Source organism: Pagrus pagrus, assembly GCF_965226575.1.
Source record: "Pagrus pagrus genome assembly, chromosome: 13".
NCBI lineage: Eukaryota > Metazoa > Chordata > Actinopteri > Spariformes > Sparidae > Pagrus > Pagrus pagrus.
This window is the reverse complement of record NC_140197.1, coordinates 28,359,691-28,382,031: the sequence shown is the minus strand read 5'-3', so window position 1 is coordinate 28,382,031 and position 22,341 is coordinate 28,359,691. Positions and strand designations below refer to the sequence as shown.

The 22,341-nt window shown below is 40.6% G+C and overlaps 1 protein-coding gene across 2 annotated transcripts; it reads left to right on the top strand.

Moving 5' to 3' along the window:
- Positions 1 to 55: 55 nt before the first annotated feature.
- On the top strand, positions 56 to 19,002 carry LOC311267703 (somatostatin receptor 3). 2 transcript variants are annotated; one of them, XM_084370924.1, is made up of 2 exons: positions 56 to 146; positions 16,676 to 19,002. In XM_084370924.1, exon 2 carries the CDS (start codon positions 16,739 to 16,741, stop codon positions 18,194 to 18,196), a length of 1,458 nt encoding a protein of 485 aa, XP_084227050.1. In that variant the 5' UTR covers positions 56 to 146; positions 16,676 to 16,738; the 3' UTR covers positions 18,197 to 19,002. The 2 variants fall into 2 exon arrangements, with proteins under 2 accessions (XP_084227050.1, XP_084227051.1); XM_084370925.1 differs by having other exon boundaries at positions 65 to 146; positions 16,681 to 19,002.
- The last annotated feature ends 3,339 nt before the right edge of the window (positions 19,003 to 22,341 follow it).

Below are 22,341 nucleotides of genomic sequence, written 5' to 3'. Positions count from 1 at the left end.
GCTCAGGATGAAGATAAAACCCGTCCTGAGAGGGAATAAAACGACTGCGCCTGCTCTTCTCGCGTTGTTTCACCGGTGAATCGTAAATCACAGCGGACCAGAGCGGAGAGAGACGGAGAGCTGGTGTGGAAAGTCTCATCTGAAAGGTAAGTTAACAGATGTAGTTTTTTTATTTAACCTCCACCACGTTCACTGATATTTATGCGCCGTTCAATCCGCTGGACGTTTGCGGAGATTGAAGCAGCAGTCAGACTGCTGAGGACTGATGACTCCTCTCTCACCTGAGGATCGTTTCAACATCCAACAGAAACACAATAATGTCATTTGAATGTTTTTAATTGCACTCAGGGGCGGTGAGGAGACGTTTGGTTAAAGGGGGCCAAGGGAGGGAAGATTGTACAATTAGTTAAAATGTGTTGAGATTAAATAATTAAAGACAAATAATCAGTTGTACTTAATTAATAGTTATGCTGTTATTCAGCAGAGGAGACTAACTGATATATACATTTGCTGCAAACTCAGAATTTAAAACAACCAGTGATGAAATGAGCCACAATCTATTCAAGTACTGTTTTTTAAGTACAATTTTCAGGCACTTTACTTGAGTATTTCCTTTTTGCGGCTACTTTATATTTCCTCTCCACTACATTTATGTCAGATTTGATATTATTTAGTGTTTTTAAAGGTGATTTATTTGTGACGTGACCAATCAGTGTTGTGGGCGGGTTACACTGATCTGAGCCCCCAGTCTGGACAGCTAGATGCATGGCTAATGGAGCTAATTAGCTAAACAGTAGCTACTGTTAGCGGTTAATATAGTGATATGCCGTCCTTTTTTGTTTGGAGTAGAATTAGTCGGCTGGACAAATCTTACATAATGATTTGAGCTGGCTCTTCAGATTCTCTTTTAAAAAATCCCAAAATGTTTTGCGAGTTGTGTTCATGGAAACTTGGATACATAAACGTTGTCAAACACAGTCTGTAGCAGATTCTTAACTATCTGTCCCCATATGTAAATTCATCAAATGTAACAAAAAAATGTTAAAAAGATATGATCTCAGCTTGCCTCGATGTTTCAGTACCGACCCTCTAACTACATAAATTAAATGCCTTGTTAACAGCGTATCATCTGCATAGATGAGCACAATACACATTGCCTTTAAATGATTCATTTCCCAGCTGTACTGCTTTGAGTTTTCACGCTGCTCTGTTGTATAATGCATCTTTTGTTGCTGCTATGACACAGAATAGATGTATAATCAGTAATTAGAGGCGTGTCTCTTTCAGCTATCTCACTTGCTCGCTCTAAACTAGAACAACTGGCGTTAGCGTCAACAAGCATCTGATTCAATCTTTGTTGTCGACCATATTTGTCGAGCGCCAATTCACAACAAAAGTCATCTCATGACTATTTTCCAAGTTGAGCAGGTTTAAACCATACTCCTTGATTCATTTATTTACTCTCTTACTCTATCTTTACAATATCTATCCATTGCTTCAGGGGTGGACGGCTTGTTATTGCCTTCTTACTTGCTACCATGAGACTTGAGTAAATATTTGTCTCTGATATCAGTTTCTTAGGCATGTTTCCTAAGTAGAGAGGCAGAGAGAGAGAAGTGAACTCAATATTGAATCCTAATATGCTTTTAGTGGCTTCGGCATTGCAGTCGAGAAAGGTTGCAAGATGACACCAAAAAGATATGAGTGTGTTCTGCCGTTAAGTCGTCTCCAGCAGCGGTGATAAAGTCCAGTTTGATTTTATTTTCGGGGAACCTCCGAGTTCTTCCAGCAAATGTCTCTCCAACCTGTATTTGTAGTCGTCATCTGTGTGGATGATGAGGGTCTATAGTTCATTCGGCACATATTTGATATTATATCTGCGACAGGCCAATATTAGCTGATAAAACTGATTGTGATTCAAGGGTGTTCAGCCCTTCAGCATGGGAACAAGACCTCAAACAATGCAGCCACTGTCTCTTTGTGGGTGTCTTTGTATTTCTTTTTTAGTCGTTTTGAGTCTCTTTGTGGTCATTTTCTTCTCTTTGTGTGTGTTCTTTATCCTTTTGTGACCATTCTGCATCTCTTTCTACTTGAAAAACCTCTTAATAAACCCTCGACTGAAGCGAGAGATGATGGGTTTTGAAACTTAAGTGGTTTCATATCAAGTCTCGATCACTTCTAATCAAGTAAGCAGTCAAAAACTGAGTTGATTAACGTCGACTTAAGAGCTCTTGTCCGATGTAGTTTCCTTTTGATAACTGTTTTAATGTATTTTAAGGAGGTTTGGCATTATAAAAATGTTATTAGCCCGTCTCAGTAAAGCACATATCTAAATGAATATGTGCTGCATTAATTATGAGAGACAGACTAATGGATACTTTCATATGAGTTCAACTCATCTCACTGTCAAACTGAATTAAAGAAACTGGCACATTGACTTTATCTGTATATTATGGTACCGCTTCCCGTTATGATTTCCTGTAAGCAAGGGGGTGGGCGGTGATTTGAACTAAAATATATATGACAGTCGTATAAACTTTAAAGGGATGCTCCACTCAAACATGAGTCTACCTCTTTTCACTCTATTGGCCAAAATGTACAGATGTAACTGAAAAATCACAGTTTGATTTTTCAAACCACTTTTCATGATGCGAGACAGACGATGTGTCTTCAGCCTCCGCCACAGAGGTAGACGATATGGATGGAGTCAGTATTATTACACCGAGCTCCACCCTCAATTATTCATGTTTTCTGTTTACAGTAACGCTGCGAGCATGCTTTGTTTAATTAATCATTCATTTAGACTCGAGGACCGTGAACCACTGCATCTTGTTTGAGGATTGTATCATGAGCTTGTGGGAGAAAACAGTTTTGTTTTTTTTTTTCCTGGAAAAAAATGTTCCCCACTGTGTTTATGACAGATTACCAGCTGACGTGATGTGTTTGTGCTCGTCTGAACTGAACAGAACTGAACAGAACATATCACGTCTGCTCCATGTGAAGCCACAAAATGTTGTAAAATGCTGCATCCTCATTTTTTTTACATTTTACACCGAGAATAGTAAAAAGTATGAAATATTTAGATGTTATTCAGAGTGTGATCCTTGCAGCTGAGATTATTATAATGAATTTGCACAATAACAAAATTATGCCATCATCCATCTATTCAGAGTGAATCAGACACACACACACACAGTCACCACAGGTGGGAAGTTAATCAGCACAACCCACTGCACAATTTCAGGCAGAATTGCCTTTTAAGAGGTGAACGAGGCAGAAAAGGCTGTTAAATCTCACAATCTGGCGCCTCGACACTACTGTATGTGACTACATTTAAACAGGTCGAGCCGATATCTGACATCACGGGCTTCATCAGGCTGTTACAGCTGTTTTATGTAAATGCTCCTTGCAGTTTTATTCAGTCACGGAGGGACATTTAAGAGGCGAGCGCTCGGGTGCTTTTTTGACACCTGGTGAGAAAGATGAAGCGGCGTCACGGCTGGAGAAACGGCGCCGGAGTTGAAAAGTTAAATGACGTGAAGCGAAAAGAGTTTTCTGCTCTCGCTCAGGCTGCATCGTTGCTGACTGTTCGTCTCATGTCAGTGTGTTTAATGTGAAAAATGCATTTCCTCCACGGATGGCTAGAAACGCCTCTACAACTGTAGGAGAGAAGATAATTTTCCAATTATACATGGGAACAAATAAGTTAGGAGGTTGGGCTGCCAGGTGTGCAGCCAGTTTTGTAAAATATTTTGTTAGAATACACATGAATAAGGTTGTGTAGGTTGTACGAGCCTCAGCAGTTTTGATTTTGAGCTGAAGTCATGTTTTATTTAGTATTTTGATGTTAAACTTTAAAATACGAAAAGTTTAGTTGTGTCACAGTTGACATGATGGACTGTAGTGACGCTGTCATTCATAGTTTTTCATTATGTTCCTCTTGGGTAGAGTTAACTCACGTGTGCCAGCTGCTGGGGAAATTCGGTATTACAGGTCTGGTATTAAGCCTCATATCAAATCTGTTTAACGGTTTTTAAATCAGCACTAACGATATGCATGCACGGTATATGTTTCACAGCTAGCACGCTATCAGCGTCAGCTAAATATGTCGTTAAACCTCTCACTTAGAAAAACAAATGTACAAATACAGTTTGTCCAAACTTGTTGTGAATCGAACAGTTTGAGCCGACTGAAAAGGAGAAGAAAAGAAGTCTTACATGTTCAGACAGAGAATGACTTGTCTTTTCCTATTTGTCCTTATTTTTATCTTTTTTGTTTTGTTTTACTCTTATAATAATCATTCATGTGCCTTTCTGTCTGACATAAATCATGTTGAATCGCCTTTGAGCCGTACAAAGAAATGTGCTCAGCCATTTTGGTCGGACAATTCAGAACATTTCACCTTTGGTTGTATTGATCCTGGTGCTCGGTCCATGTCAGGAGCAATAGAAATCTTCTTGAAGCTCTGTCCCGTGTGGTGTCTACACTCTTAGATTCTCATAATCCACATATCCTTGCAGCACAGTTCAATATCAGGAAAGACACTAATATATTGTAAAGTGACTGAGCCTAACCTTTCTTTCTGTAATGCATTAGTCGTGATTTATTGCTGATTACACCACAAACTAATCACATTCATCTTACGCTCAGAAAGGAAAACTAGATCATCCTCTTATAACAAAAAGTCCAATTTAAAATCATCCAAGCATTAAATAAATTTAGCCTAAAACAGCCTCTTTTATCTGTTGAGCGAAGTCGTTCACAGCAGCAGCAGCAGCAGCAGCAGCAGCATAGCGGCTTCCAGCAGACAGACCTCCTGCTGGGTTTGGAGGAGAGGAGGTCTAAAAGAAAAAAAAAAAAGAAAAGTTAAGAGCATCCTCCTTTAAAATATTCATCCATCAACATGCTGCGCCACAAGTCTCTGACTTATTCAAGGACTCAGGGTTCGTTCTGAATAATGACTGGAACAGATTCAGGGGCTCTTGTGATCCTCGGCAGCGAGCCCACACACAAACTGGACCTGTGTGTGTGTGTGTGTGTGTGCCATATTTTTATTTTATTACTTTTTTTATATATATACGTGTTAAGACAAGCACTTCCCACGCAGATATAAAACAAGTGGTCACACATGCAGACACACAGAAATCTGCATGTTGTGATGGCAACAACTGTAGGCGGTGTGCTGTGGAGCTTAAACAATGAACCAATGGACTGAAGACTCTTCATTCAATTGTAATCAATTAATTGTTTCAGTTTTTCTCACAAGTATGATTAATTAAAAGGATTTACTGTTTTTCTTTTCATATCATCGTCGAAGGTTTTCAGCCCAGTTGTGAGAATAAAATTGGACGTTTCTGCAAGCAGCGGATACGTTTTCTGACTTTTTACAGACCAAATAATAAATAAGATTAATTGATAAAGACGACTGTTTCTTTACCGCGTCTCTGCTATTTATGTACATGGGTCATGAGACTATTTAAATACTATAGAGGAGCAGTTCTAGCAGTTTATCAGTCTTTTGCCTCCTTCGCCATGCAGTTTGAGCAACGTCGCCTTCATCATAAAAACAAAATGTTCGAATCCAGATTTGGATCCAGACCTACCATGTTTTTTTGTTTTCAGGGCTGAAACTTACAGTCGTCATCAATCAATCTGCCAATTTTTTTTAAAAATTCACTGAAAACATTGAAAAATACCCCAAACTGACGTCTTCCAATGCCCTGTTTAATGCTAAACCCCAGTTTTCGATGATATAAAACCAAGAAAAACAGGAAAAACACAATCAAAAAGCTGTTACGAGGGAATGTTTGGCTTTTTTTCTAGAAAAATGAATGTAAATGGACCAATTATTAAAATCTTTGCTAATCAGCTACACCTGTAAAAGTTCCTTTTTTAGAAACGTACTTTCCTTCCAGTTATTCAGGTCTTGCTGGCTTTTTAAAAGAATTATTTAAAACACGACTCAGAGCATCACAAAGTGTTAAACATCCCTGAACCACAACAGACGAAATCTTTGCAGCCCTTTTAAAGCACCAACAATACTTCCTGTTCAGTGTCGAGGGAATAATTAAAGCGATAACACACAAACTTTCTGCACCTTGTCCTCCTCTCCATGGGCATATAATTCAAACAGCGTTAACCTTTTTTGAAATAAACCCACAAACAAAACAAAGTGTGATACCGCTGAGCTTATGTTCATTTTGATGTGTGAAAGGCGACGCATGGTGTGAAGCGCGTCGGCGGCGCAGCCTTGAACAGACTCTCAGCCAGAACAATCTGACAAACTGATCACAGAAAGTGTCAAAAGTCTCTTTGTGTTTTTTTATGCTACAGATGGAGACGAGAGTGGCACATTTTTGTACTCGCTAATGACAGAAACATTAAAATGAAAAGCACAAATATAATAAGATTTATAATAAGAAGCTTCTCTTCTGGAGACTTGAATAAAAAAAGGTCGATACCACTCAGGACACAGCAGCGTTTTTCCCACCGCTGACTTTCTGAAAGCAACATCAGACAAAAAGTTTCGCCGAAGGAGACGGTCAACAAATATCCTGAAGCTCATGATGTTTATACTGATGTGAGACTGAACGTGTTGTACAGCCACAGCTGTGCAGTTAATGAGGAGTGAAAATGAAGTCACCTTTTTATAGACGCCTTCATGGAAACTTCACACATAGTTACTGTTTGTTTCTCTACGTCAGTTTTAATAGAGCGCCCTGGAAATGTAACGGGAAAGGGAAGAATTTGAGGGAGCAATTTGTACGATTGGACCAGAATTTGAGTTGAAAACATAAAAATGAACTGAACGTTATTAACATAAAGTGAAGAAACAACAGCGTTATGTCAAAGACGTCTCTGTGTTGTGTCGCAGGAATAGAATAATACACGTAGCATCGAGATAATTGTCACGTGAAGTAAAATAAAACACGTGTTTCATTTCACGTGTTACTAGCTTCGTGTTGCCTGAAGCTTTAATATTTCTGGATATGACCGTGAACAACAAAGAGTGGAGTTCTCTATATCAGGACACTGAACAAAGAAAATAAAGACGACTAAGAAGATTTTAAAGTGAGAGTTAAATGAAGCATCTGTGTTGTTGCCATGGTTACTACTAGATTAATGCGCCTTTATCAAGGCTGTTTATTAACCTGTTGACTTTATTCACAGTATTCTCGACCGCCTCGGTCCAACATTACTTTATAGTAACAGTGTGATATTAAAAAGCGCTGTTCATGCACTGCCGTTTAACTTAAAGGTCAACGTCTTCATTTTATTTTGTGCAACACATGTATACTTTTTTAATCCACACGTGGTTATAACCTTGATTCTTCATTGATTATTTTCCATTCAGCTCCGCTCACGCGTGCTCCGGACTGCTAAACGTCGACTCTCAGCTTTCAAGGTGAGAAGAACACAAAAGAAACCAAAACAAATACGTTGTTCAAACAGCTCCGCTAACGTCCTTAAACACGACCCTGACCCGACCCGCGTTCTCACTGCTGCTCTGAGTTGTTATCAGTCCGAGTGTGATTGGATTTTTTTCTGAAACGAGAGTAAATCTGAACGATGAGTTAAATGTGGCTTCAATCTTTGACCTCTCGTGTCACAGACCGACGTCCACGCTGCTCCGTCTGCGTCACAGGGAAAATAAAACGATCATAAACAGCAAGAGAATATAGTCCACATTTAAAAACTCACTGTACATCTGCTGCAAGTCAGAGAAGAGTTGATCTTTATCACTTTTAGGTTTAACCGAACTCAACTCAATTTTTCTATCGCAGATTGTGATAAAACAACACTCGCAGTGTGATGATAATCTTGACATGAACTTTGATATCATCTCATGCCTATCACAAGGCTGTTAGTTAGGTTTAGACACAGCACCACTTGATGATGGTGAGGAAAATGTCATGTTTTGGTTTAAAATACCTGTTTTCATAAATTTCAAAAATATCTGTTTTTTGTCGCCAGTGTCACACTTACAAATGTTGAAACTCAGACTCAAACAGGCCGCGGTCGCTGGCTTGAAAGTCAGGTAACAAACATGTGATCTGTTTGGTAGACGTGTCAACATGGTACGTGCCAACATTTCATCCTGAAGACTGAGCTGCTTTGTCGACCAGCTCGTCTCGTCTGCTGTTTTTTAGATGACGAAGATGAAACTTCAGCAAAGAGCAAGTAACTGTACTTCAGATTTGTACTGAGAAAACAAACCCGCGCCCCCTCGGTGTAAACTCTGTGAACCTGAACGCCTGTGTTGATCGGAGCCGAGATGTCAGGATGACGCTGCTCCTCCCTGAAATACTCCGAACCTTTCAAGTGCTGCGGCTGTCAGATACTCTGACCTTTGTGATGGATGCTCGGCTCAGCGGTGCAGCAGCGCCTGACAGCCGAGATGTTGGCATTTCCGCTCCCGCAGCGAGCTGCAGTTAAAGACCCGTGTGGGGTACAAACATTTCCTCACCTGTGTTCACCTTCAGCTTATCAGCAACAGCATTCTGGTGTTGATTAATGTGAATATATGAAGTCTGTTATCCCTTTTACATCAGCACAGGGAGTAATAAGAGACCTGAGTAGAAACACTTTACTTTCAGCCCCCTGTTTAGATCAATAAGCACTACAAACCTTTAATGAATACTTTATGACGCATTATATTACTGTTTTGTCAATTACAACCTCTCCTGTGGGGAGAAAAGAAAACAAATAAAACAAAGTCAGGCTGTTGAGATGCTTTGAGAAAGATTATAAAAAGTTGATTTTCTCGTGTCTGTTACTGCCTTTGTCATAGTACTAGGACTGTATTGCGATTAACCTGTTAAAACATTGTTATTATTACTATTATTTACTTGTCTATTAATGTACTGGCATTCCTATATGTTGTGGTAATGTGAAAGAGGTTACTTGTGGATGTATGCCTGCAAATTGTGTAGAAAATATTGAAGTATTTTTTAAAATATGCATTGTAGGTGTTTAAAGAAGAGGAATTGAGTAAGAATAAGTGTGAAAACGTAATAGTTTATACACCAAAATACACTTAAATGTGTTAACACACACATTAATAAAAACTCGTAGCTGCTTCAACCTCATTAAAGAGTTATTAAATGTTGAGGAGAAGTGAAGTGTTACCTAGTTTTTAATGTAGCATTTAATGAATAAAGAATACAATAAATAAATGGTGAAAAGTGAAGACATAATATAAGACTTTCAGTAAAGTTGAGGCTGTTATGGAAAAACAAAAAGCTGTACACTTCAGCTGCGTGAAGCCAAATTACAATGACGAGACTTGTGACACGCGCTCATTTATATTCTACTCATCTGTTTTCATCGTGATGAGTGGGAACAGTGCAGAGACGGAGCGTGTTTATATAGTGAAGTGTTTATGAAGCTCGGAGATGTTGTTGAGTGTTTTTAAAGTGTAAAATTAGATTTCTCTTCAAAACAAATGAGTTTACTCTGCGGCAACCTCCTGAAAATTGAGCTCTTGAGCTGAATAAAGTAAACACAGCAGCAGACTGAGAAGCCAAGGAAATAAGAGTGGAAGATAAAGGCAGGAAATACGTGAGAATAGTCTGATTATCTGATTATCCTCTGATTCATCATCAAGTTTCAGCAGACCTGGCTGTTTTTTAACATTTTGTTTGATGATTTAAGATTTTATTGAGACAACGGCATCCTTCATTTCAAACACCGACTGTTGGACGTTCAAAGAGTCTGAATTTATCAAGGAAGATTCATGTCTCTCCCCCTCACAATCCTTTTTTATCAAGTATTCTTAGTTTCCTCAAACTCAACTTTATTTATCGTGAGGTGGCAAATCATAAAATGCTTAGTCGGGTCCCTTCGGATGCCAGTGACAAAACAAATTCTTCATTAAAGTATGAAGGATTAAGTTGACTCTTACATCTAATTTAACTTTAAGCAGTTCTTGACATATTTTATAAGTGTTCTAAGACAATTTATTCTAAGATTAAATAAAAAGTATAATCGTGTTTATCGTGAACGTTGTGTGTGCAATCGTTTCCAGACGGTGAGCTCATTCAAAATAGCACCTTAACTGTTTGAACAAAGCGTTTACAGCTAACAGTAAAACATTATGCTGTTTGCATAATTATTCCACTAACACCAGAAACTCCACTGTGGAAAAAAAAAAAATGTGCTTCCCGTTTTTCCAGTTGTAGAAATTTCCAAGGAAGAAGAAATAAGCGGCGCCTTCATGTCCCAGATAAGGCAGATTTCACCTTCAGCAGCTCTGATAGCCGACGGAAAAAAAGAAAATATAGAGCGACTCATAGTTTGTTTGAGTCGTCCAAGATTGTTTGAATAAACAGTGACGTTATGTTCGTCCATAATGATTTTAAAGCTGTAATCCTTCCTCCAACAGGCAGGTTTAAACACTTGTTGAGCAGCTAATCTGTTTACAGTTCAGCCCAAACAAATCCACATTGTGTTAATAAATACAAATACATACGATACATTTCTTGACACACAATAAAAGCCACCCAGTGTTTTGACAGTGAAGCTGGATCACATGCTCCATTGTTCACCAATAATTAAATATCGCCGCTTATTGATCGCTATTGAACGTTTTCCACCACATAAACAGAAAAAACGCAACGCGAATGACTCCTGTATATCACACTGACAAAGTAAACAGATCAGATCTGTGCACAAGTCAATCAGAAAGAGAGAATAAAGGGTCACACAGACCCGCCTCCTTCAGAAGTAAACAAGCCTGGATGCTTCTAACATAAATAAGACATGTTTTTATTGAACATTTTACTGATATGTTCAACATTTTTCCAGCTGGCATTAAATGCTTTGAAGTCTTATTTACTGTTGCAGTTCAGTGTATATAAACAAACAGCGTCTGGCTATTGATTTAAAACTTCAAGCTGTCTGAATCTGAATCTGAATCTTGATGGAGGCATTGAAAAATGCAGCTCTGTCGAGGAGCGAATCAGTGGATAAACGAAGTGGCATGAATGTGTCACCGGTAACAGCATGACCACAAGAGATGAGTCCTCGATACAGCTCAGGCCGTCAGCCAATCAAAAGATGCAGACATCAGAGGAGACAAATACAGATCATTTATCCTGGGTGTCCTCGTTTTTCACATGTTGTTGACACCAAGTATTCTGCCTTTAGCTGCACACCGTCGTCTCTGATTTTCCATTAAAAACCACAAAAGGTACTGATGGTGTTCAGATTATATTGCTGTTTCTGTGCAGAAACTCGTCCCCTTCGCCTCGTGTCAGCTGAAGAACAGAAAGACAGGTGAGGAGACGTTTTGATCACAGGATGTCTCGCTGCTGTGTGACACTGGCAGCAGTTCAGAACCTCAATTTACAAACTGAATGGATTTTCCCTTTCAGAGCCGGTTTGAAAGGCCTGAAAGGTCCCCGGCTGTTTACTATAAGATTAATGAGATGGAATGAAATATGGCAAATACAATACAGATATTAAACTTCAGGCCGTTTGAGATGAGAGACGCAGACAGGAAGGTTGATAAATTGATTTCACTGAGGCTCTAAGAAATGTGATGGATGTGACAGCTGCACCACAGTGAAGGTTTGAAGAGATTCATTTTATGCTGAGGCCGTTCATCCTTGTTTCCTTGAGTCTAAATTCATTGTTCGGTCTGTGAAATGTCAAAAAAGCATTGATTTTTGTTATACAACCCTTTCACACTGGCATTTACTCCAAGGTCCGCTGTAGTCGTCTGTGTTTTTGGCTCCAGCTCTGGCGGTTTGTTTTTTTAGCCTCTTTTCAGGTGCAACATTAAGACGCGCGTTGAAGTTACGGACTATGTTCAACAGAGATGAGAAAGAAGCTAGAGGCCCCACTCCTTTGCAAATTCAATCATAAAAATATTATTGATTACGACTTTTTAAAATTTTAAAACAAGTTTTTAAAATATTCTGGGGTTTTTTTTGCCTGAATTTTTCATCCTTTCAGGTTTTTTAATACCCGAAAATTGAAACAGGTGGCTGGAGATGCACTTACTGGCTGAAAAAGTTTCTATGGCCCCATTTACACTTGAGTTTTCAATTATCTTTCATCCATATAAACTCCAGATATGATTACAAAAAACACTTTAGTTTACAGTTAGCCACATTTTATATCTCCGTAAGCCACATCACAAATCTGGAAGCAGGCTGTCTTTGTTTGTTCGTGGCTACATGAGCATCAAGGTCGACCCACTCCTCTTAAAAGCACTTTACGTAGTTTGGTAACAAAACAAGAAAATGAACAACTTTTCTTTTGCAGTTTAGTTAAAACAATATCAGTTAGCCGTAACAAAGTTACCCAACAACTATCCAAAACTAACACAAACGCACTGAAGAAATGCAATCACGAGCTAAGATCGAGACTATGGTTGAGAGCACAGTCGGTGGGCAAACTGATCCTGGATCAGATTAATACGACAACAGCTCGGTTTTTACTTCTGTAAGATCGTACGTCACATAAATGGAACAAGGAGAATGGCTAATTTAACTTTTTGTACTCTTACTGTCATGCTAGCCGACTCAAAACATGAAGATTTGACACCGATTTCATGTTTGAGTTTGAAATTTGATGGCAAATGATTTGTTATAAAGCAAAGATGCACTCAACTAAAATACCTATCGGTGGGAAATGAACCCACCCATAGAGATTGGTCGTTGTGCCAGGATGGCCCACCAGACCAGAGACTATAAGAGCTGAAGATGATGGTTTGGGTGCTACAGGGAGGCTCTAAGACAACTGCAGCACCCACCAATCTCTTGCAAGCATGCCAAGTGAGATGTGTTGCCTCTAATTTATGAACCATGATGTTTATATTGTGACTAATCCGCTCCTTCGTTCCTTTTGTGTCTTTTGTCTTTTTATTGCGATGTCTGGTTCGATGCAACGGTTTCTTAAATCTCAGACAGTTTTCTCCTCAGGGAGACAAAAAAACTTAACTACCCAAGAAAACGCACTTGTTTTCCAAGGACATGAGAAAGTGTTGAGATTTTTAGTCACATACCACACAGCCGACTCACAATGCTTGAGGCCTGCTAACGTCAATAGCACATTTCTGTTTATTGGAAAAACGGCATGTTTGTACTTTTCAGCTTTGAAAAGCATCAGCGGGAATGTTGACTTTGTTCTGATGAAATCTTCATGGTGTTTGTGTCGCACAAAGTCATTTTACAACGTTGTTTTTTCATTTTTAGACACATTTTGGTCGTTTCTTTGAGCCAAATACAAATTGCATTGAAATGACTGGTTGTAATTTAGTCTTTAAAACATGTCGAAGGTTTCCTTAATTGCAAATTCCATAAAAGCTGCCCAAATATTTTAACTCAAAACTCGCAACAACTAGTTAAAAAACATATTCTGATGTTAAAAGCAACAGAAAATTCTTACGTTTATTCACGTTTTAATTATCAGGCCATTTAAAGACATTTTTGCTTTGACGATTTGACTTGGATCAATTTTAACAAACAGGAAAAGGAAGGTGCTGAGGAATATTAAAAAAAAACAAACAGTTATCTTCGCCATGAGTAGCAGGTAATTATTGGTCACTGGTCCCCCTGGAAAAAAAAATCCATATTGTGCATCCCTAAAAATGATAAATCTGACTTTACACTGCAGTAAATCTTACATTTACACAAAGTGATTGTTGTTATTGTACTCCAAAATTTTATCTCATTTTCTCAATACATTTCTACACTGACATGGTTCAAAACACAAGAAATAAAATTAATTTAATTTGATGAAATTGATTTTTTCCCCTTCCCATACATCTCAGATGTGTGGCAGCGGTTGAGGAAGTAATTAGCAGCGATGTTGCAGCACTGCTCATGAGGGTAATGATGCTGCAAACACACACTGGTTCAGTGATTTGTTTGCTTAATAATAAAAGTTGTGGTGAAATGTGCTGTATGAAAACAAAGCATGTGATTTTATACAGTTCAGAATTTTCTGTTATTGTTAAGTCAGTTTGGTTCTTCGGGTGAGAGCTGTGCCACAGCGATCATAAAAGTACTGCAATGTCTGATCCTGGTGACCAAAAAACATGTTTACAATGAAAAACAGAGGAAGTAGGTAAATATAACACTGACAGGATACAGATAAAAAGATGAAAAGCAGACGGGATAATGGTGGAAATGAGCTGATGAGTCAAACCAGAAACAATTAAAGATGCATGTTTGCAGGTAGATTGATTTGACCATAGCAGCTATATTTGGCCCTATTGATAGAGCAGGCAGATTAAACACAGTGTGTTCCCACACATGGGTGATCCTGTGCTGATAATTGACATTTCATTAGCAACCCAGAAGCGGTGTGGTTAACCTGAACTGGGAACACGGGGAGAGGAGAGTCAGCTGGAAGGCAGTGGAGGTGAGACTGTGATCTCAGGAGACTCACGCTTGGTAAACATCTTCTACTCTCCACCGACAGACTGCCAAAGCAACAGCTGGTGCACTCGCCCACACGTTCACACAGCCGTGTTCATGTAAAACCACTTCTGTCCAGATTGGAATGAATCAGCAACTATTACATGGATTTTTAAACTGAATTTTGTACATTCACGTCCCCCAGAGGCTATTTGCAAATGAATTTACCAGCGTAACTGTGACACACATGGTGGAATCGTCAGCGTATGGTCGTACTTTGGTCAGGCTTAGGCAAAAAAAATACACTTTTAGCGTTAGGCCTCGCTAGCTGTCTCCCTGTTTAATGTTTTTATGCTAAGATAAGCTAATCTAGCTGCTGGCAGTAGCTTCATATTTAGCTTACAGACATGAGAGTGGTATCAGTGCCCAAATCTTTTCCCCCCGAAAATCTTGAACGCTGTTTACGGTGCAGATGGAGTCATTTCCTCAGACATACATTAACACTGATGTGAGGAAAGATCCATAACATCATTTGAAGCGCACTGTGATGGCACACCATTAGGGCACATAGGAGTCTCATTTCACTTCACTCTTCACTGGCTACACAGCTGTCCCGAAGGAAATGTCACGTCCCAATAAAACCATCACGAAACACCATTTCAGAAGAAAGTCATCTGAGAAATATTTCTGACCATCTCCTTTATTTTTTCTCCCCCAGATTGCTTTAAGAAAAAAAGAAAATCAGCTGCGAGAAAAACAAAGATGTGCCCTGAGCTTCACTGATAGAAGGTTATTGTCACCTCAATGACGACGGCTACAGAGTCTATAATAAAAAGGCATCAAGCTCTCTGCCTTCCTGGAGTTCAATTTAAAAGACACATAGAAACAAAACAAAACAACCTGAACAAGCAAGAAAAACCAACAAATATACAGTGTACGTCTTTTTATGAGACCAGAGTAGTTTCTTTGATTTCAGCACATTGTCACATTAATCATTTTTCAATATCTTCTAATTCCTCGTGATTACGGACATTTCACATTCAATTTGGCAATTTGGATCACCATGGAAACTAGAGAATGAGAAAACCCAGAGATCAGTGTCGTAAATCAAATGCGAGCAAATAACCGGCAACACATGGCAGGAACACAAGAGCAAGATTCATCGCTTCTCTTCTCTTCTCTTCTCTGCTCGTTTGAAAGTGTTTCAAAGAGAGAAAAGAATAAATACTCCGCTGGCCCTGTGTGATGAGTGACAGATAACAAAGAAATAACAGCTCAGGTCGAGTCTCAGCCTGGTGCTTCATGCAGCCACTGAAGGACTCTTTCATAACCAGGATCACATCCATATATTGGCTTCCTACACTGAGCTGAAAATGTACTTTAACTAAATGATCAATTATTGACCAGATATGACAACGATGTGTAAAACTGTGATGAGATGTGATTCACAACATATGTTCTTCTATACCTTTTTCCTGCCACAATCTTTGGCACCTAACTCCTCAGAATTTTCAACTCTTAACTACTCATTCGTGGATTCAACGAGAAACTTAATTCAAACTTTGTTGTCACATAACCTGGAAGCTATTGACAAAAATTATGATTGTTCTTTAAAAAAATAACAAGTTGAGAAAGGCGTAAAAATGAAGACATTTCAGTATTGATTTGGGGTCAGATTTTGAGAGCGAAAGACCCTCCTGAAAGATATTACATTATGTATAAAACTGCAATCACAATATAAATCAGGACATTTTATGCCATTATTGATCAAGTTTTTACATCGTTGGGTTTTCTTTCTTTTTTTTGATCAAGTTAAGTGGGAATTTTTCTCATTACTACTGACAAAAGGAATAAATTGTGCTGCACAAGGGGACCTTGCATCTCCAGAGTTCATTAGCACATTATTCAACACATGGGAAGGGTAAAAAAAACGATTTCAGTTTGGCCTTGTAATATAGAAGTGCTAAGAATATTTTGGGGAATGAAGGTTTGGGGCGCTTCTGTCTTAACCAAACTAATTATTTGATCTTAAAACTTGAGTTTCCAAACCAGCTGTTAATACCATAATATAAGATGAACTCTAGAAGTTAAACATAACATTACTTCAGGCAACAGAAAAGTAAAATAGAGGCACTGATGGATTCTCATCTCTCTATCAACGCTGACCTCTAAATATCTGTAAGAAGTGACCTGTCTAATGTCATGATCATTTATGGCATCAGAGCTCTGGTCTCCAATTGATCTGGGATCTAACATAAATGTCAACTCTTTGGTTGGGTAACTAATTGATTTTTCTGCTCCGACAGAACAGATGGGTGGGAGCTGAGACGGCGGAAGGACAAAGCAACTGAACCTCGCTGCCCGAGCTGATGGAGATGACGGACGAAATGTGGGAGAACGGCAGCTTCGCCAGCCCCTCGCCGGGACTCCCCCTGTTTCTCCTGGTGTTGAACGACAGCGATCTGAACGAGACGCTGTTCAACAACACCAACGGCACCGCCACAGAGGGCCCCTCCGGTCCCACCGTGGAGGGCGTCCTCATCTCACTCATATACATAATCGTTTGCATCATCGGCCTGGGTGGAAACACTTTGGTGATCCACATCGTGCTGCACTACTCGAAGATAGAGTCTGTGACCAACATCTACATCCTCAACTTAGCCATCGCTGACGAGCTCTTCATGCTCAGTCTGCCTTTCCTGGCGGTTCAGAACACCCTCCAGTCGTGGCCGTTCGGCTCCTTAATGTGCCGCCTGGTCTACACTGTCGACTCCATCAACCAGTTCACCAGCATCTTCTGCCTGACTGTGATGAGCATCGATCGCTACCTCGCTGTAGTCCACCCCATTCGGTCTTCAAAGTGGAGGCGCCCTCAGGTGGCCAAAGTGGTGAATGGGACAATCTGGGCTCTGTCGTTTCTTGTTGTTCTGCCTGTGGTCATCTTCGCCAACGTCCAGAAGCCAGGCGGTAACTGCAACATTGCCTGGCCACACCCGGCTAACATCTGGCAAGCAGCTTTCATAATTTACACCTCCACTGTTGGGTTTGTCTGCCCTCTTCTTATCATCTGCCTCTGCTACCTACTCATAGTCTTCAAGATCCGCAGCTCGGGTAAAAAGGTACACGCCACCTCAACCAAGCGAAGGAAGTCAGAGAGGAAAGTGACACGCATGGTTGTAATCATCGTTGCCATGTTTGTCTTCTGCTGGCTGCCTTTCTACGCCCTCAACATCGTCAACCTGATGGTGTCCCTGCCTGGCGAGTACCAGGGTCTTTACTATTTTGTCGTAGTGCTCGGCTACGCTAACAGCTGTGCCAACCCCATCCTCTACGGCTTCTTGTCAGACAACTTCAAGAGGGGTTTCCGGAAAGCCCTCTGCCGCTCCACAAGGAAGGTGGAGAACCACGAGCCCATGGAGCGCCAGCAGCAGCAGCAGCAGCAGCAGCAGCAGCAGCAGGATGAGGGGAGGATGGCGCTCATGCCCAGGGAGAGCCTGAGACGAGCAATCAAGGACGAAGAGGAGGACGACGAGGAAGACGTCTCGGAAATGACTGAGATCTACAGAATCGCCCAAAACGGCAACAGCAGCTTCCAGCCGCAGAGCTCACAGCCGCTGTTCTTGGAAAGAGGAGCGACTCCCGGAGCGACGGAGCCGTCGTCACCAGACAGGAAGGACAAAGCTGGGGACACGAAAGGGAAAGATCCAGCCAACGGGTCCACACTGACTGTACCGTTGCTTCTCAATGGAACCAAAAACGGGAGCATTAAAACCCTGCCAGAGGAAAACTTGGAACAGAGCACGTCACTGGAGATAAGTTACTTATAGTATAAAATATGGACCGTGTTTGACTTGAACTGAACTCAGTATTACGACACAGGGCAGCCTGACTCTAATCCACAACGCTGAGCTGCTTGTAATGGAGCCAAATATACATGTGAACACTTTAGAAACACTCAGACGGGCCTTAGAATCGCTATTTTTGATCAATGGACTCATTTGAAAGAAGTTTTACCAACACACAGATTGTATTACTGTTTATATTGTGTACATATGCATGGCTGAATGTACAAAGTGGTGCCTTTTATTTAATTTTATCACACATTTCTTGTTGATTGTTGTACTTGTAGCTTAATTTCCACAATGTGACAATCATTTGCTTGAATTTAACTGTATTTAAGCTTTAAGTCGACCTTCACTGCAACCATCTACACATTAACATTCATGACACGGCTATTTCTTTACTTAAGATGGGAATACCAAGCCTCCTATTAATTGTGTTTATGTGCTACTTGCCGGTTACGATTTAAGGAGAATGTAATTGCTGCCAGGATTATTATCGGCGGTGGATAGCAGGTGTAAAAAGCATAGGAGAAGTTTCAAATCTGATTGGTTTAGGCAAGAAAAGCATTTTAGTGGAGGTTAAAGAAACATCATAGTTTCAGTTAAATGTTAATAAACCATGGAGCGTGTACAGAGGCTGTGTCCTCTGCTGGTCTTTTGCTATATGTCACCTCCACCTCTCTCATCCCATTTCCTGTCACTCTTAAACTGTCCTGTAAAATAAAGCCAGCACAAAAAATTATATATATATTGAAAAAATGTTAATAAACCTGTCGTGTCTCACACTTCAAGTTGCTTTTGACTTTTCTTGTATTGAGCTAAGACCACAAACTTTCCCTAACTTTTAAAGAAGCAGCTATGCATGCAAGAACATGTGGTAATCTTATCTGAAACCCGATTTACTTTGCTTCCTTGGTGGTTGTTCCATCTTCATCATCTTTCTGAACCAGCCAAACTTTTGGAGATGGCTCGTTTCAGCCTGATGAATGCCAAAGTCATAACTGACGCCCCTAAAACTGCCGCATAAGGCTTCCTGTTTGTTACATTTCGGGGAAGGTTTCATTCATAAAAAACTGTGAATAAGTGGTGTCAGGATAGTTGTGATATGAGTCACCAGTTGTAGACTGGAGGTACAAATTTCAGGCTGCATTCACCTCCCTTCCCCGTCAATATGGAAAACAACAACAACAACAACAGCTGCTGAGCCGGCAACACTTACCTGGTCGCTAACCGTACGAGCCTAAACAAGCAGCTCTCAACTTTATTTTGCAGCGATTTAGTCATTTTAATGTCACTGCGCTGTTTTTCAGGCAGAGGCAAGACGATTGTGATTGGTTTAAAGAAATGCAAACAAGCCAGAGGGTTTTGTAAACGTTGTGGAAATAGGTCAGAGGACCTGAAACTATTAGAAAATCTCACCATGAAGCTGCTGATGTATCATCAGAGCAGCTTCACTCGGAGACACTCGGAGACATGAAGAGGGGATGATTTGAAACGAGGTCAGAGGCGAAGAACGTCTCTTAATTGAAGCGGTACTTATATGAAATACGAGGGGAGGTGACAGTCACACAGATATTAGAGGAGAGAATATTTTATCCTTCAGTAGGCGACGTTACAGTCGGTGCTTCAGAGGAAGATCCTGATCAGAAAGACCCAGAAACAGCTGTCAGAGTGGGAGAACTGTCCTGGCAGCTACTGACATCCATGAGTCATGATGCCATGATGATAATATGGACCATAGTTTAATATTTGAGTTGGTCTACTTAAAGTCGAAATAGACAACTTGGTTTTAAGGGGAAACACTTCGATGGGGAAACAGACTCTTACTGTAAGTGAATGTCCAGTAGAGTCTCCACAGTTATTCCAGTTGTTCGACCGACACCTGGGGACAGAGACAGCAGGTGAGCTGCATGTGGCGGGAGCTTGTTATATAGACATCACAATGCACTCAAGTCTGTACAAGACAAGCGTCTGCAGTGCACGTGTGATTGACAACCGACGGGAGGAGCCGAGTTAGTTAGTCGCGGATGGATCAAAAAGTAAAAGCGGCCTACAAAATGCTTAAATGGGGCATCAAATACACCTGTGAGGACCGTCCAAGTAAACTATATGTGTGGGAAACACTGGAATAGCAGTTAAGTTGAGGCTTATAGGGAACCAAATGGTGTCATTTCTCTGCAGCCGTTACACTGTGCAATCAGTATTTACTTCAGAATGATAAGCTGAAGAAAAAAGTTTAATTAAACTCCAAATTCATTAACACTTCACGTCCAATGTGCCCTTTTTATTAGACAAACCACAATCTGTCCGTGACTTGTTCGACAGCTCTGAACCACCAAAAAATTAATTCAACAAACTCTCCTAAATCATTTGTACGAGAAACTTATGAATAAATCTGTTTGTACGATTCAGGCAGTATCATGCTTCCTCCCGGTATATGAGCATCATTTCTAAGAGACAGGGTTGCACACCTTCACATGCTCTTATATTTATATTACACAAACAAATGTAATTGATTTTTAGCTTTTATGTGCACGGCTCACATTCAGGCGCTGACCTCGGTCTTCCTTTTGAATGAATCTAAAATGTAGCTGAGATCTGTGCTGAAGGATTTACTTTCTCTTTATTCTACCGTTTGAAAATGTCACTATTTCTTGAAAGCGCAGAGTTGTGTGCGATAACCTCGCACTCTGGATGAAAGCTCAGGAGTCACGACTGCACATTTGATGACAATGATCGAGCCGGTGCTGCCTGATGGAGGGGAAGCAATATTGCTTTGTGATATTATCGTTTAGCATCAGTGTATCCAGCAACAATAAAACAGCTACTGAGATAACTTCTTTGTCACATGCTGTACACTTACAACACTGTCAACAATTAAAAAGTTAATAATTGAACATGTTATTATCAGGGAAACACTTTTAGGTGGTGCTTAACACGGGTGATGTATGTCAGGAATGTCAGTTATCATGTAAAACAAACAATGACTTTGGGGCGGAGCGCACAACACAACACATTTTACATAGACAGCAACATGTTGTTATCTTTACCAGACATACTGAAGGATCTCTAAACGTATTAAGTCAGACGACAGCCCTCTTATATTTGATTGTCAGCCAGATTTACAGATCAGCCCGGTGTTGGAGTGGCACTACCACCAAAAACGGCTGGAAATGTCCCCATGGCAGCCTTGTTGGTTTGTAACAACGCCACACAATCCTCTCCTCCACCTCCTGACATGAAAGGTGGCTAGTGAGCATATAATGTGAACGTGACATTGCCACGGTTAGTAGCCTATCAATATCAACCTCGGATGTAGCTGTGGTTCGCAGAAACGTTAACCTATAAAGTTATATCCTGCCGACTGGGTAAGAATCAGTATTTTTTCCATCACTGATGAGGAACACAGACATAAATTTGCAGGTAAAAAAAAAAGCCTCTGACACAAACTCTGCATCATTCATCAAAAACTCACCTCAGCAATGTTCATTCATGAGTACACACACACACACACACACACACACACACACACACACACACACACACACACACACACACACACACACACACACACACACACACACACACACACACACACACACACACACACACACACACTCTGACAGGTTATATTTAGCCGGCTGTGAAACGATGCCTCTGCTCCGCACCACCGTGCTGCTGCTGCTGGTCTTCAGCACCAACACGCCCACGCACACCCTTTTCTGCAAAGATCCTCCGAGGAGCATAAAACCATCATTAAAGCCACATTAAAAAGGGATTTGCCGGGCTGAAACTTTATTTGCCCGGCCCCTGGAGGCTGGCAGCATGATAAGAGCGGAGATTTGTTCAGGGCGAGTAGAGCTGCAAAAGGAGGCCTGTGTGTGTGTGTTTATGTGTGTGTGAGTTGTTTACTAGTGTTTGTGCGAGTGTGTGTTCAGCTATAAATATTTGTTGGTTCGTAGCTTCCTGCCTGTGTGATCCCAGACTCCCCTCAGTGATAACCCACCTGCGCTCGGTGCACACAGAGAGGTGATAGTCAGTCGACGGGTCTGCCGGTGGCTTCAGGATGACTCACTGTGAGTCGCTGCCCACAGGCTCTCTCCCACGTACAATATGGACAAGACTCAAGT

What these genes read in the sequence shown, in the direction of transcription:
- LOC311267703 (XM_084370924.1), top strand. Translation starts at nt 16,739, where the DNA reads ATGGAGATGACGGACGAAATGTGGGAGAACGGCAGCTTCGCCAGCCCC.